This window comes from Chiloscyllium punctatum, chromosome 44 (assembly GCF_047496795.1).
Source record: "Chiloscyllium punctatum isolate Juve2018m chromosome 44, sChiPun1.3, whole genome shotgun sequence".
NCBI classification, from domain to species: domain Eukaryota; kingdom Metazoa; phylum Chordata; class Chondrichthyes; order Orectolobiformes; family Hemiscylliidae; genus Chiloscyllium; species Chiloscyllium punctatum.
Genome location: NC_092782.1, coordinates 18,535,042 through 18,552,433, shown reverse-complemented (window position 1 = coordinate 18,552,433; position 17,392 = coordinate 18,535,042). Strand labels below are relative to the sequence as shown.

The 17,392-nt window shown below is 43.0% G+C and overlaps 1 protein-coding gene across 1 annotated transcript in view; it reads left to right on the top strand.

The window, feature by feature from the left end:
- The window catches only part of LOC140466778 (histidine ammonia-lyase-like), a 39,390-nt gene that overhangs the window by 4,749 nt on the left and 17,249 nt on the right, over window positions 1-17,392 (top strand). The window contains exons 8-15 of the mRNA XM_072562396.1: window positions 8,304-8,429; window positions 11,317-11,456; window positions 13,665-13,712; window positions 14,652-14,799; window positions 15,552-15,647; window positions 15,745-15,803; window positions 15,889-15,969; window positions 17,093-17,158. Of these exons, the coding sequence (XP_072418497.1) occupies window positions 8,304-8,429; window positions 11,317-11,456; window positions 13,665-13,712; window positions 14,652-14,799; window positions 15,552-15,647; window positions 15,745-15,803; window positions 15,889-15,969; window positions 17,093-17,158 (764 nt within the window). The remainder of the gene's footprint in view (window positions 1-8,303; window positions 8,430-11,316; window positions 11,457-13,664; window positions 13,713-14,651; window positions 14,800-15,551; window positions 15,648-15,744; window positions 15,804-15,888; window positions 15,970-17,092; window positions 17,159-17,392) is intronic.

The following is a 17,392-nucleotide window of genomic DNA, read 5'->3' as shown; positions in this document are numbered from 1 at the left end:
CCATCAAGTCTGCTCCACCATTCAATCATGGCTGCTGTTTCGCAACTCCATTCTCCCACTTTCTCCCTGTAATTTTTGAGCCCCTTGACAATCAAGAACCTATGTATCTCTGTCTAAATATACTCAATGACCTGGCCTCCACAGCCTTCTGTGGCAATGAATTCCACAGATGCACCTTTCTCTGACTGAAGAAGTTTCTCCTCATTCTCTGTTCTAAAGGGTCTTCCCTTTCCACAAATGCTGTGCCCTCGGGTCCTAATCTTTCCTGCTAATAGAAACATCTTCCCAATGTCTACTCTATCCAGGCCATTCAGTCTTCTCTAAGTTTCAACTAAATTCCGACCCCCTTCCTAAACTGCATCGAGTATGTTCCTCTCCAGCCTGCTACACTTAACCCATGTTTGTCTCAAATTACTCACACAACAACTCAAAATTCAAACCTCTTTAACTTGCTTTTTAATGTGTGAATGGGCTGCCATTGAAATGATCTGAAACCTAATCCATAGACTTGTGACCAACTCACAGAAATGGTGGCTCCTAATATTTTATTCATGGCATGTGAGCATTTAAAGTCCATTCCTAATTTCCCTTGAGAATCATTGAACCAGAAGAGGTCCTTTAGATCATTGTGCCTGCACCGACAAAATAAAATACTCTAAGTCTATATTAGTCCCAATTTCCTACATTAGGCCCACAGCCGTGAATGTTATGACACTTCAAGTCCTCTTTCAAGCACTTTTTAATGGTTGTGAGATTTCCTGTCTCAATTCCCCTCCATTCCAAACCTCCACTATCTTCTGGATGAAAAGAATTCCTTAAATCTCTTCTCAACCTCTTGCCTTCCATCTTAAAATTCTGCTCCCTTGTGATCTACTAAACTGCTTTCTATCCACCCTGACCATGCCCTTCTTGATCTTATATACCTCTATCAGGTCCCCCTTAACTTCAACTGCACCAAAGAAAATAGCTCTCAAGCTTAACCAGCCTCTCTTCATCACTGAAAAGCTCCGGCCCATGCAACATCCTGGTAAATCTCGTCTGCAGCCCCTCCTGTGTAATCACATCCTTACTACAGAGTGGTGACCAGAACAGGGCACAGTAGTCCAGCTGAGGCCTAACCAGTACAGCTCAGACGTAACTTCTAAAATAAAATAAAATAAAATAAAGGACTGGAGAAACCTGAAACAGAAATTGTTGGAGAAACTCAGCAGGTCTGGCAGCATCTGAGTTAACATTTTGAGTCCAGTGATCTTTTTCAGAATTGAAGTTAAATTCCACTGGCTGCAATGGCTGGATTTGAACCTATGTCTCTGGAGCATTTATCCATGCCCTTGAATTACCAGTCCAGTAATATTCCCACGTGCTGCCAGCTCCTGTCCATAGTTGATGGTAGTAATGGCAGCAAAACTGTCCACACTTGCATACTTGCAAGGACTCAGTGGTTCAGTGGGTAGCACTGCTACTTGACAGCACCAGCTGCTTGGGTTCGACTGTGTGCAGTTTGCACATTCTCTCTGTGTCTGTGTGGGTTTCCTCTGGGTGTTCTGGTTTCCTCCCACAGTCCAAAGGTGTGCAGCTGAGGTGGATTGGCCATGTGAAATTTCCCCATAATGTCCAGTGATGTGCAGGCTAGGTGGATTAGTCATGGGAATTGCAGAGTTACAGAAATAGGGTAGGGGGATGGGTCTGGGTGGGATGCTGTTCAGAGGGTTGATGCAGACTTGATGGGCTGAATGGCCTGCTTCCACATTGAGCAGATTCTGTAATTCTACATTATCCTTCTGTAATAACGCCTAGAGTCTGAACATGCGTAGTTAAATGTGGAAATATGGTTGGCATGGTTGCTCACTGATTAGCCCTTCTGCCTCACCTCCAGGGACCGGGGTTCAGTTGCACCCTTGGGTGATTGTCTGTGTGGAGTATCCACATTCTTCCTTTGTCTACATGGGTTTCCTCTGGGTGCTCCGTTTCCTCCCATAGTCCAAATATGTGCGAGCTGGCTGGATTGGCCATTCTAGATTTCCCGTAGTTTGCAGGCTGGGTGGGTTAGCCACAGGACATGCAGGGTTAAAGATAGTGCAGGATAGGCATGTCCCGTTGAAGGCAAAGGATAGGAGAGGCAAGATTCATGAACCATGGATGACAGGAGAAATTGTACGACTAGCTAAGAGGAAAAGGGAAGCATACATAAGGTCGAGGCAGCTAAGAACAGAATGGGCCCTTGAGGAATATCGGAAGAGTAGGACCATTCTTAAACGAGGAATCATGCGGGTTAAAAGAGGTCATGAAATAGCTTTAGCGAGCAGAATTAAGGAGAATCCCAAAGCATTTTATTCTTATATAAGAAGCAAACGGGTAACTAGAGGAAGGATTGGTCCACTAAAGGATAATGAAGGAAGGCTGTGCGTCGAACCTGAGAGAATGGGTGAGATTCTGAATGATTATTTTGCATCAGTGTTCACTGAGGAGAGGAACATGATGAATGTTGAGATTAGAGATAGAAGTTTGATTCGTCTGGATCATGTTGACATAAGTAGGGAGGATGTTTTGGGTAGGCTAGAGGTTATTAAGGTGGACAAATCCCCAGGACCGGATGGGATCTATCCCAGGTTGCTGAGGGAGGTGAGAGAGGAAATAGCTGGGGCCCTGACAGATACCTTTGTAGCATCCTTAAACACAGGTGAGGTGCCGGAGGGCTGGAAGGTTGCTCATGTTGTACCCCTGGACAAGAAGGTTAGTAGAGATATTCCGGGTAACTACAGACCAGTGAGCCTGACATCAGTGGTGGGAAAGTTGCTGGAGAAGGTACTGAGGTATAGGATCTATTTATATTTAGAAAAGAATGGGCTTATCAGTGACAGGCAATGTGGTTTTGTGCAGGGGAGATTGTGCCTTACCAACTTAATAGAATTCTTTGAGGAAGTGACCAAGCTGATAGATGAAGGAAGGGTTGTTGATGTCATATACATGGACTTTAATAAGGCGTTTGATAAGATTCCCCATGGTAAACTAATGGAGAAAGTGAAGTCACATGGTGTGCAGGGTGTTCTAGCTAGGTGGATAAGGAACTGGTTGAGCAACAAGAGACAGAGAGTAGTAGTTGAAGGGAGTTTCTTGAAGTGGAGAAAGGTGATGTTCCACAGGGATCAGTGCTGGGGCTACTGTTGTTTATAATACAATAAATAGTCTGGAAGAGGGGACTGTTGGTATGATCAGCAAGTTTGCAGATGACATGAAGATTGGTGGAGTAGCAGAAAGCATAAGGGACTGTCAAAGAATACAGGAGAATATAGATTGACTGGAGAGTTGGGTGGAAAAGTGGCAGATGGAGTTCAGTCCAGGAAAATGTGAGGTGATGCATTTAGGCAAGACTAATTCTGCAGCGATTTATACAATGAGCGAAGAGCTTTGGGAAAGGTTGATGGGCAGAGAGATCTGGGAATTCAGGTCCATTGTACCCTGAAGGTTGCTGCACAGGTGGATAGAGTGGTCAAGAAGGCATATGGTATGCTTGCCTTCATTGGACGGGGTATTGAGTATAAGAGCTGGCAAGTAATGTTAAAATTGTATACAATGTTGGTTTAGCCACATTTGGAATACTGTGCACAGTTCTGGTCACCACATTGCCAAAAGGATGTGGACACTTTGGAGAGGGTGCAGAGAAGGTTTACGTGGATGTTGCCTGGTATGGAAGGTGCAAGCTATGAAGAAAGATTGAGTAGGTTAGGTTCGTTTTCATTAGAAAAAAGGAGATTGAGGGTGGACCTGATTGAGGTTTACAAAATCATGAAGGGTATAGACAGGGTGGATAGAGATAAGCTTTTTCCCAGGGTGAAGGATTCAATAACGAGAGGTCACGCATTCAAAGTAAGAAGTGAAAAGTTTAAGGGGGATACATGCGGCAAATACTTCACACAGAGGGTGGTGGGTGTCTGGAATACGTTGCCAGCAGAGGTGGTAGAGGCAGGCACAATAGATTCATTTAAGATGTGTCTGGACATCCTGATGAAGGGCTTTTGCCCGAAACGTCGATTTCGCTGCTCGTTGGATGCTGCCTGAACTGCTGTGCTCTTCCAGCACCACTAATCCAGTATTTGGTTTTCAGCATCTGCAGTCATTGTTTTTACCTTGTGTCTGGACAGATGAATGAGTAGATGGGGAGCAGAGGGATACAGATGCTTGGGAATTGGGCGACAGGTTTAGACAATAGATTTTGATTGGCTCAGGCTTAGAGGGCCGAAGGACCTGTTCCTGAGCTGTAAATTTTCTATGTTCTTTGTTCTTTGGTTACAGGAATGGAATTGGTCTGGTTGGGATGCTCTTCAGATGGTTGCTGTATGGCCTGTTTCCATACTGTCAGGAGTCTGTGACTCTATGACCATAGCATGCACCATCAAAGTCTCCACAAGTGTAAATCAATGAAAAATCATTGAATTTACAAGAATTTTGACTTTTCCCTTACAATTTCTCTATTAAAAGCCCTGACAGATTAATAAGATATAACAAGGTGTTAAGATTACACATAGCTACTATCAAAGCACTTACTGATTCTGAAAATATAATTTGGCGTTTGTGCCATGTTAGTTTTTTCCAATCTACTAAAATTTCCACAGTTCTTCTAATATAGTAAACATTATTTTTCTACATCATATACCTTTTAACTCCTAATGTCAGTGCCCCGATCCTTTTATTCAATGCCTGTAAAACATTACAAAATGTGAAGAATAATCAATAGATTCTTCTTTCTGGTTTGCTATCCGTAAGAATTTTTCAATGTGATTAGCTACTTACTATGTTATGACCGGTTCCTAGCGAGGGTCCTCAATTCATTACGATGCAAGATGGAATACCCCCAAATGCCGGTGGGTTGAGGAGGGATGAGTCTACTTCTCTTCTTTATTCAATGCTTTCCTTGGTTGGGTATAACAAGGTTAAGTTAAAAGGATCCCTTTCCCGATAGATTTCTTTTCCCAGTCCAAATATATTTATGCATTAATCTAATTAAAATAAAATGAGATTCATGTAAATTTAACTTGGGTTTTCTTGAGTTATAGAAAGAGTGCGTTTATTAGCAAATTAAATGTGAGAAATGAGCCACATACACACAGAAGTTAGAAATGAGAGATAATTCCAAAAAGATAAATGTTAAAGTATAAACTATGTGGTTCAATAGTTAGCACTGTTGCCTCCCAGTGGCAGAGACCCAGGTTCGATTCCAGTCTCGGGCAACAGTCTGTGTGAAGTTTGCACATTCTCCCGTGCCTGTGTGGGTTTCCTTCAACAATCCACAAATTGTCGAAGATCCGCAGGTTAGGTGGGTTGGCTACGCTAAATTGCTCGGCAGAGTTCAGGGATGTGCAGGCTAGGTGGATTAGCCATAGTAAAATGCAGGCTTATGGGGGTGTGGGCTGGCTCTAGGCGGTGTGCTCTTCAAAGTGTCAGTGCAGACCAATGGCCTCTTTCTGCACTGTCCAGATTCTAATTTGAGGAGATTCCTGCTTCTACTCATAGCTAAAAGGAGTTCATTCAGCAGTAGCTTTGCCGATGACTTATTTTCAGCAATCAGAAAGAATCTTGTTTTCTTTTCACCTGCACACATAGAAAGATTGGAAAGTTTTAGCCATGTCCCTTCTCAGTACACTTTAGCACAGTGGAACTTGGACCAAATGCTTTCACAATAGCATGCCAGCTCTAGCACACCCCGATCAAGAAGTTGCAGTTGAGTTTTTAAATCAACTTTCTTGTATCTTCCTTGAAGAATAAAATATAAAAATGCATTTCATCAATAGCTGCCTTCCCTTCAACCTTTATCATTTCCACAGTCTGAGACGCAACCCATAGGTGACACAATCCACTTTTTTAAATGGCATCTCATCTGCTGAAGTACTGCTATCTGAGATTCCCTTGGCACTCAGGTACAATGTCACTCGATTCCTCTCATGACCCAGTATAAACAGTAAATGGATTTCAGACAGCCACTGAATTTATATCCTCAGCTAACTTTTAATTTGAAATTCTTAGAGTTCTAGAGTTATACATCATGGAGTTATACATCCTTCAGCCCAAACTGGTCAATGCTGACCAAAATATGCATGCTAATCCCATTTCCCTGCACTTGGCCCATATCCTTCTAAACCTTTCCTATCTTGTCCAAATGCCTTTTAAATATTGCTAATGAGCTTGCCTCAACCACTTCTGCTGGCATCTCATTCCATATGCATATCATTCTTTGTAAAAAACGTTGCCCCTCAGGTTCCCTTTTATTCTTTCCCCTCTAACCTTAAACTGATGCCCTCTAGTCCTCAATTCCCCAACCCAGAGAAAAAGACTGAGTGCATTCACCCTATCCATGCCTCTCACAATCTTATGCACTTCTGTAAGATTCACCCCCCACCCCCACCCCCACCCCACCCCCTCCCCCCTCAGTCTCCTATGCTCTAAAGAAAAAAGTCTCAGCTTGTCCAACCTTTCCCTATAACTCAGACCTTTGTGTCCTGGCAACATCCTTGTAAATTTCTTCTGCACTCTTTCCAAATTAGTAACATCCTTCCCATAAGAAGGTGACCAAAACTGAACACAGTACTCCAAGTGCTGCCTCACCAATATCCTGTATAAGTGCAACATAATTTCCCAACTTTTATACTCAATGGCCTGACTGATGAAGGCTAGTGTGCCAAAAGCCTTCTTCACTGCCCAGTCTACCTGTGACTGCACTTTCAGAGAACCAAGAGCCTTAAGGCTCTACCATTCACTATGAAACTCTTACCTTGATTTGACTTTCCAAGATGCAAGACCTCATACTTAGAGTCATAGAGATATACAGCATGGAAACAGACCCTTCAGTCCAACCTGTCCATGCCGACCAGATATCCCAACCCAATCTAGTCCCACCTCTCAGCACCTGGCCCATATCCCTCCAAACCCTTCCTATTCATATACCCATTATCTACATTAAACTCCATTTTTCATTTCTCAGCCCACTTCTCCAGTTGATCACGGTCCTACTACAATTTCTGAGAACTTTCCTCACTGTCCATGATACTGCCTTTTTAGTGTCATTTGCAAACTTATTAACCATGGCTTGTACATTCTCATTCAAATCATTGATATAGATAACAAACAGCAGTGGGCCCAGCACCAACCCTAAAGGTACACCACTAGTCACAGGCCTCCAATCCAATAAGCATCCTTCCACTATTACCCTCTGCTTCTTACCATCAAGCCAATTTTGTATTCAATTTGCCAGCTCACCCCGAATTCCATGTGATGTAACCTTCCAGAGAAGCCTACCATGTGGAAACTTATCAAAGGCCTTACTGAAATCCATATAGACTTTACATCTACCGCCCTGCCCTCATCAACCTTCCTGGTCACTTAATCAAAGAACTCTAACAAATTTGTGAGGCATAATCTGCCATGCACAAAGCCATGCTGACTACTCCTAATCAACCCCTGTCTTTCCAAATGCATGTATATATTATCTCTCAGAATCTTTTCAAGTAACTCATCTACCACAGTTGTTAAACTTACTGGCCTATAGTTCTCGAGTTTTTCTTTGTAGCCCTTCTTGAATAAGGGCACAACATTGTATTAAAAATAAACACTTGTTATGGTATAAGTTCAATGTCTCTGGAAGTAATTTGTGCTTCTTATCTGTTATCTCAATGGAGATTCCCTTGATGACTTGCAAATTTCAGATTAACCTCAAGAGAAGTGAAAACCACACCACAGGGATGACCATATCTTTGTGGGTTGTTTACATTAAGGCCAGCAGCTTCTCTGTTGGGTGTGGAATTGAATTTAATGTTACTATCAATTTACCTGTGTCCTCCGATCCGTTGTTCAGCACAAGATTAAACAGCTTGTTGTGAGCTCCAGCATCAAATCACTTTAGAATCCTAAAACCACCAATAATATCACCTCCACAACTTACCCTTTTCCAATGTGATTATGCAAATTTACATACTGGTCAACCTCCAGCCTTTCAGTCATGCTTGTTTCTGTTTCTATGTCCTTTCAAAGGCTGTGGAACCTGTTTTGTAATTTGGTGACCTGAACCATGCACAACATTCTAAGTATGGTCGCACCAACAATTTAGAAAGTGGTAGAAACTGTAAATTTTGAAATCATTATTTAAACTCAAAATTGTTCTTTGAATATGCCTCGGTCTCTACTCTGCTTCACTTGCTAAGTATTGTTGTGGCAGATTCAACCAGGATGGCCAGGTTTCTTCTATGTTACAAGGAGCCTGAAATATTTTGATTGTTTGAGAGATGGAAAATAAATCTCTGCTTCTTTCCCAGGTGTCGGGGATCCCTTGTCCCCAGAGAGATCTCGGATGCTGCTGGCTCTCCGGATCAATGTTCTCGCCAAAGGTTACAGTGGGATCTCTTTAGAGACCCTCAATCAAATAATCCAGGCATTTAATGGTAATTAGTTTTACAGTCATAGACATGTACAGAACGGAAACAGATCCTTCGGTCCAACTCATCCATGCCGACCATATACCCTAAACCTAAACCATTTCCATTTAATAGCACTTGACCCATATCTCTCTAAGCCATTCCTATTCATGTGCCCATCCAGATGCCTTTTAAATGTTGTAATTGTACCAGCCTCCACCACTTCCTCTGGCAGCACATTCCATACATGCATCACCCTCTGTGTGAAAAAGTTGCAGAGATCTCCGGTGGCACAGTGGTTAGCACTGCCTCACAGCGCCAGAGACCCAGGTTCAGTTCCTGCCTCAGGCGACTGACTGTGTGGAGTTTGCACATTCTCCCCGTGTCTGCGTGGGTTTCCTCCGGGTGCTCCGGTTTCCTCCCACAGTCCAAAGATGTGCAGGTCAGGTGAATTGGCCATGCTAAATTGCCCGTAGTGTTAGGTAAGGGGTAAATGTAGGGGTATGGGTGGGTTGCGCTTCGGCGGGTCGGTGTGGACTTGTTGGGCCGAAGGGCCAGTTTCCACATCGTAAGTAACCTAATCTAGATCCCTTTCAAATCTCACCCTAAACCTATGCCCACTAGTTTTGGACTCCTCAACCCCAGGGAAAAGACCTTGTCAATTTACTCTATCCATGCCTCTCATGATTTTACCAACCTCTATAAGGTCACGCCCTCAGCCTCCAACACTCCAGGGAAAATAGCCTCAGCCTCTCTATATAGCTCAAACTCTCTAGCCCTGGCATCAGCCTTGTAAATCTTTTCTGAGCCCTTCCAAGTTTCACAATGTCCTTCCGATAGAAGGGAGACCAGAATTGTATATAATATTCTAGAAGTAGCCTAGCCAATATCCTGTACAGCCGCAACATGACCTCTCAATTCCTGATGCTCTGACCAATAAAGGAAAACACACCAAACACCTTCTTCATTAGCTTATCTACCTGTGACTCTCCTTTCAAGGAACTATGAACCTGCACTGCACGGTCTCTTTGTTCAGCAACACTCCCAGGACTTTACCATTAAGTGTATAAATACTGCCCTGATTTGCCTTTCCAAAATGCAGCACCTTACACTTATCTAAATTAAACTCAATCTGCCACTCCTTGGCCCGTTGGCCTATCTGATCAAGATCCCATTGTATTCTGCTGTCCACTACACGTCCAATTTTGGTGTCATCTGCAAACTTACTAACTAGACCTCCTATGTTCACATCCAAATCATTTATATAAACAACAAAAAGCAGTGGACCCAGCAACCGACACCACTAGTCACAGGCCTTCAGACTGAGAAACAGCCCTCTACCACCACCCTCTATCTTCTACCTTCGAGCCAGTTCTGTATCCAAATGGCCATTCTCCCTGTATTCCACGTCCACCACGAGGAACCTTGTCGAACACCTTACTGAAATCCACATAGATCACATCCACTGCTCTACCCTTATCAATCCTCTTTGTTACTTCTTCAAAAAACTCAGTCAAGTCAGTGAGACATGATTTCCCAAACACAAAGCCATAGTGGTTAACCCCAATCAGTCTTTGCCTTTCCAAATACATGTACATCCTGTCTCTCAGGATTCCCTCCAACAATTTGCCCACCAGCAATGTCAGGCTTACTGGTCTATAGTTCCCTGGCTTTTCCTTACCACCCTTCTTAAACAGTGGCACCACGTTAGCAAACCTCCAGTCTTCTGGCACCTCACCTGTGACTATCGATGATACAAATATCTCAGCAAGGGGCCCTGCAATCACTTCCCTAGCTTCCCACAGAGATCTAAGGTACACCTGATCAGATTCTGGGGATTTATCTACTTTTATGCATTTTAAGGCATCGAGCACCTCCTCCTCTGTGATATCAACATTTTTCAAGATGTCACCATCTATTTCCCCACATTCTACATCTTCCATGTCCTTCTCCACAGTAAATGCTGATGCAAAATACTCAGTTAGTATCTCCCCCATCCCTGCGCTTCCATACAAAGATCTGCCTTGCTGTTCTTTGAGACGCCCTATTCCCTCCCTAGTTATTCTTTTGTCCTTAATATGTTTATAAAATCCCTATGGGTTCTCCTTATTTGTCTTATTTGCCAAAGCTATCTCATGTCCCCTTTTTGCCCTCCTGATTGCCCTCTTAAGTATACTCCTGCTTTGCATCTTAATGACTTCTGCCTGCAAGGCATTTTTTTCATATCCCGATGAAGGAGAACAGTTGATTTTTCACACTACAGAGTGGGCAGCATGGTGGCTCAGTGGTTAGCACTGCTGCCTCACAGCACCAGGGTTCCAGGTTCGATTCCAGCCTCGGGCAACTCTCTGCGTGGGTTTCCTCCGGCTGCTCCGATTTCCTCCCACAGTCCAAAAATGTGCAGGATAGGTGAATTGGCCATGCTAAATTGCCCGTAGTGTTAGGTGAAGGAATAAATGTAGGGGAATGTAGGGTGGGTTGCTCTTTGGAGGGTCGGTATGGACTTGTTGGGCCGAAGGGCCTGTTTCCACACTGTAAGTAATCTAATCTCAATCAGAGGACAGGGGCTCTGGAGACTTGGCGGCATGTGCAGAAAGCTATGAACAGTTCTCATCCATGAATCACAAAAAGCAAACATCCAAATTCAGCAGGTAAGAGGGAATGCAAATGCAATGTCCATCTCTGCACCACAATGGATTGTGTCATTCAACATTCAGATCACTGCTTAACAGGTAGTCAAGTCACCAGTGTCCCTGCCACTGCCCACGGGATTGTATTTGGGAGCCATTCCAACATGATTCCCTGGCATTTCAACTCCTCCCCCCGCTCCCCCCCCCCACACTATTTCCATCATGCATTTTTCATCAGTGATCCAGCTTTGATTTTTCCCTCCCCCTTTCCTTCCCTCCTGTAGCCTCCTGTCTCTCCTACGTCCCAGAGAAGGGGACAGTTGGTGCCAGTGGGGACCTTGCTCCCCTTGCCCATCTTGCTCTGGGGCTGATGGGTGAAGGCAAAATGTGGTCACCCAAAAGTGGCTGGGCAGATGCTAAATACGTGAGTTCTCTGTTGTTTACTTTCACTATATTTTTAAGATTTCAACCGATTAATGACTGTTATTTAGTGTAATGGAACCTTAGGTGCTGGTCTCTGATCATATACGATCAATGATTCTGTATAATCTATGATCCTACATCATCAATAATCCATGTTTCCTAATGATCTGTGATCCTACATCATCATGATCCTAAATGATCCATGATTATTAATGATCTATGATTCTACATCAACTATTATCCTAAATGATCCATGGTTCCTAATGAGCTATGATCCTAAATGATCAATGTGATTAACCAGAAAGAAGCCAACCCTTGATCTCTCCAAGTTTACCGATTATTGCCCCATCTCCAACCTTCCTTTGCCCTTCAAAATCCTTGAATGTATTATCTCCTCCATATCCATGTCCATCTTTCCCTGAAATCTGTGATCTTTCCAATCTGTTTCTTCACCGTCACAGTGCACAAAGAAATCTTACCAAAGTCACAAATGTTGATAAAGGCAAACTCGTCTCTTGTGTGTTATAGCGCCATCTCAGTCAGGGTTGGACTGTTTTGTTGCTAACATCTCTTTCCTAGACTGGGTCTGAGGGCCTGTTTGGTTTGTAATGGTCAAGCAACAATGACTAGTCTTAAAGAGACTCTTGTTTTAAACATGGCATATTTTATTGCATGTGGCAATCAAGTGCTAGTGCTTGTGACATCATCAGATTAGGTGAAAGTTAATGCGGTCTCCGATATTAACCCTTTCAGAACCATTATCATATAGAATACATCTTTCCTCACCCTTCTGGAACTTTCTGCAGTCTTTGGTTGACCACACCCTTCTCCCCTAACACCTTTTCAGTGTTGTTTAGCTGGCTGAGACCACACTTGCCCTCGTTGTGATCTCTTCTGTCAAATCAGAGTGGGATAATCATCTGCACTGGCCTCTCTTCCTGCTCCCACATCATTACCTCATGTTCTCTCAAGGATTGACCCTTGCTGCTCTCCAGTTTTTCATCATCCTGCTGCCCCTCCATGACATCAACCTCTGCATGTATAATGTCAACACCCAGTTCTATCTCACTGCCACCTCTCTTGACTAGCTCTACCCCAACACAATCACTAAATTGTCCCATTGCTGAAAACTCCCCTAATTAATCTGGGAAGACTGGAATCATTGCCTATAATTTCTCTACCATTGGGTCTATCCCTCTCTCTGGAACTCTGATTCCGTGTACAACTTATGTACCAGCTTTGATGCCACATGAACATCCAACCACACATTCACACAGTCACTAGGTCTACCTATTTCCATCTTGGTAACATTGCTTGACTCTGTTCTGTCGCATTCCTGATGAAGGGCTTATGCCTGAAACGTCAATTCTCCTGCTCCTCGGATGCTGCCTGACCTGCTGTGCTTTTCCAGCACCACATTCTCAACAGTCTCAACACCACATTCTCAACACCACAGTCTAGCTGTTGCTGAAACCTTCATCAGCATTCTCTTTATCTCCATTGACTAGTTCTAATCCACATCCTACCTTCCATAATCTCAAGGACATCTTTGTGCTCTCACACCTACTGGTATCACCCAATTGCTGTTCTGAGGAAGGGTCACTCAACCCAAAACACTAACTCTGATTTCTTTCCACAGACTGGACCTGCTGAGCTTTTCCAGCAATTTCTATTTTTGGTTCACCCATTCGCACTGGGTTCATTGACTTCCACCAGCTCCCATTTAAACAATGCTTCAACTTTAAAATTCACAGCCTTGTTCTTAAATACGTGTCTGCCATGCTCCTTGCTATCCTTAATCTCCTCTAGCCTTATAACCCTCCAAGATATTTGAGTTCTTCTGATTCTGGACTGTCTGATTGGAAGGAAGTGGACTTCAATAATGGGAGCAATGTCTTCAGTTGCATTTACCTAAAGCTCTGGAATTCCTACTTCCTTAAACTCAACGTCTCTTTACCCATTTAAAACATTCCTTAAACACAACCTCTTCAACTAAGCTTGTGTTCATCTCCCTTAATATCTGTTTATACACTCAAGTGTCACATTCTGTTTATAGTGCCTTGATGAATTGCTGAGATATTTTATTACCTTGAAAGTGCTATACAAATGCAAGGTTCTGCTGTTATGCAATTAGATGTGAATTAAAGTGCTTTCCTGATTCTGGATGGTTTGATGGTAAACCATCTTTGACTCTAACTCTTTTCATCAGGTTTTGCAAACACATGGTCTTCGGCCAATTTCATTGAAAGCTAAAGAGGTAAGAAAACATTTCAATATTTTCTTATCCAGGAAACAGGATTGAAACAACATTTGACTAAAATTCTATCGGCATTACCAAATCCTATCTCATTGTGTAGAACATGAACAGTTCCTGCTCTTACAAGAGTTCTCTATGTTTAAACAATGTTTTCCTTTCACTGGCTGTTTATTCATTAAATTTAGGAAGGAAGATTTCACTGGATTTAGTCCCACATCCTGCAGATCTATAAGACTTCCCTTCCTTGAAGAGATGCATATACTTGCTAAGTTATTTGATGTTTGTTTAAAGTTTGAAATCAGTAATGTATTGCAGCAACATTTATTTCTGTTCCAGGAACAGCAGGTTACTATAGTTGCAGTCACTTTATTTACTAAATTAAATAATAATTCATACCACTGTGTCCATTTACCTGGTCAAATTTAAACAAAGCTTGGTGGTTAACTGTCAATCACTAACTGGTGCATCCTCCATTGCAATGTCTCTACTAATCAGAAGCCACTTGACAACCAATCAGCACTCTATTCTCATACAGCATAAATATTGTTTTTCCTTTACTTTGATATTCTTGGGAATTAGGAGAAAGTGAGGATAGCAGAGCTGGAGATCAGGGTTGAAAAGTGTGGCACTGAAAAAGCACAGCAGGTCAGACAGTATCCGAGGAGCAGGAGAGTCAACATTTCAGGCGTAAATTCTTCATCAAGAATATGAAGGGCTTATGCCCAAAACATCGACTCTCCTGCTTCTTGGATGCTGCCTGACCTGCTTTGCTTTTCCAGCGCCACACTTTTCTATTCTTGGGAATTATCCTGGTGAACTAAAACAGCAACAAAATGTGCCTTTTTTTCAGTAACACTCAAGTTCTGTACCTCCAAATGACAAATTGGTTTACAAATCAAAACGATTTTCAATGCAGTTCAACCAGCTGTTTGTACTTAGGGAGTGGCCCTGATTAATGGCACTCAGATGATCACGTCACTCGGTGCGGAGGCAGTGGAGAGAGCAACAACAATAGCCAGACAGGCAGATATTATAGCAGCTCTCACTCTGGAAGCTCTGAAAGGCACCACCAAAGCCTTCGATAGAGGTGAGTGATCTTTATTCTCCTTCTTTGCCCAGTGGCTGATCTGATCCACTGCACTGTAGTCTCCACAAAGGATAGGGCAAGGAAGAAGCTCCTCCATCCAACGCCAGTCACAGCAGGGATCCATCCCTATTCAGCAGGCACCAAGCTCTGGCATACTGGTTGGTCCAACCACTTCCTCACGCCTTTTGCATGTTGTAACCAGGAGTTATGTGCAGTGATGCTTGAGGTTTTATGCCATCACAGCATCCCACAGCTGACCATGAATCTCTCCGACTTTCACCACCTGCCAATGGCACCTATCAGAGGATTACCAGTTTGATTTGCAGCCTGTCTGACCGCATTGTGTTCACACTGTCCTTGGAGGTGGATGGAGCCCAGAACTTCTGGGTCAGAGACAGGGGCCCTACGCACTAGACATCCAATTGAACCATGAGGCATACTTTATTATTAGATTGGATTAGATTACTTACAGTGTGGAAACAGGCCCTTCGGCCCAACAAGTCCACACCGACCCGCAACCCACCCATACCCCTACATTTACCCCTAACCTAACACTACAGGCAATTTAGCATGGCCAATTCACCTGACCTGCACATCTTTGGACTGTGGGAGGAAACCGGAGCACACGGAGGAAACCCACGCAGACACAGGGATCGACTGAAATAGTGACTCCTTGCTGCCGATGCTTTCAGTGAACAGTGCAACCTTTGACCTCTGGTTAACATGATGCTGTCACTTTGTACATTAAACAGATGTCCATGACCTTCGACCTCACCCAGGCCAGATTGAGGTAGCTGCTCGGTTCCGGTCAGTCTTGCATTCCAAGGTTTATCCATCTGAAATTGCAGGTAAAGCATTGGTCTTCTTGTAGGAATGACTTCACCCACTGTTTGAAAGGTCTGTAGGGTTATAATGTGTCTGTGTAATATTGTGAAATTTTGACAGAAAGCCACCAGTTCTGTGACCGTGTCCAGGATGCCTATAGCCTTCGTTGCTCCCCACAGGTAGATATTACAGATTTCTATTTGATTGTAAATGAGTGGCCAATTTGGTGCAGGTTTCTCCTGATCAGGACATTCTGCTTTCCAGGTCCACGGCGTGGCCAACGATACAATCAAATTTGTGAAATCAATTCTGGTGACTGAAATGAACGGTGTAACTGATAACCCAGTATCCTTTCATGAAGCCAAACTCACATGGGGCACTAATTTCAATGTAACATAATTAACAGTCAGATCAATGAACAGTGCCAGAAAGGCAGCAAATGCACCAGTTTTGTGAACGGCGATAGATTGGGTAAGGGGGAGGTGCAGTGAGACCTGTCTGTCCTCATACACCAGTTGCTGAAAGTAAGCATACGGGAGGCCATGAAGAAGGTATGTTAGCCTTCATAGGAAGAGGATTTGAGCGCAGGAGCAGGGATGCCTTGCTGCAATTATACAGGGTCTTAGTGAGATCACACCTTGAATAATGTGTGTCGTTTTGATCTCCTTATCTGAGGAAGGATGTTATGGCTATGAAAGGAATGCAACAAAGGTTTACCAGACTGATTCCTGGGTGGCAGAACTGATTTATGTAGAAAGACTGGGGGGGTTAGGATTGGTTAGGATTATATTCACTTGAGTTTAGAAGAATGGGGGGGGGGCTCACAAAAACCTATAAAATTCTAACAGGACTAAACAGGGTAAAATGGAAGGATGTATACTATGACTGGGGAATCTAGAACCAGGGCTCGCAGTCTTAAGATATCAGGTAAGCCATCTTGGACTGAGATGAGGAGCAATTTCTTCACCCAGAGAGTGGTGACCCTGTGGAATTCTCTGCCATACAAAACAGTTAAGGTCAGATCATCGATTGTTTTCAAGAAGGAGTTAAGTAAAGTTCTTAAGGTATCAAAGGGAGAAATCAGGAATAGATGACTGAGTTGGATGGCCAGCCATGATCATATTGAATAGTGTAGCAGACTTGAAGGGTCAAATGGCCTACACTTGCTCTTATTTTCTATATTTCTATATGTTTCACTGAAGGTTCATTTATCAAAACCCACTCCAGAGTGTTGAGTGCAGAATCCCAGGACCACAGCATAGTATGCCGCTGAGGAAGTTCTGCATTGTCAGAATTACTAGATTTTAGATGAGACTTTTAAGGGAGTCCTCTCAAGTGGTAAATAGAATTTCATGGCACTATTGGAATAAGAGAAAGGCCATTTTAAATGTTGTTATTCTAAACTAGTATAAAACTTCTTGCATAACCTTCAAAATCAGAACACTTTCTGTCCTTAACCAGTTTCCAGATTGTGCTTGTGGACAGAGGTGAAGTTATTTCATGTGGGAATTTCCATGGTGAATATCCTGCGAAAGTAAGTATCAGTCAATTGAGGGCATTTCATGGTTTTGTCCCATATCAGAGTTTACAAAATTGTAAGTGAACATAAAAGCCACCACTGGAAGGTGCAAATAAGAAAGTCACTAAAATGTATAGTTCAATGAAATGAATTAACTGCTCTTCAGTCATTTATAAACATTTATTTCCTCATCTCTTCATAATGACCACTCCTTGATTTTGTGCTAACAAGAAAGATATTTATTATCAG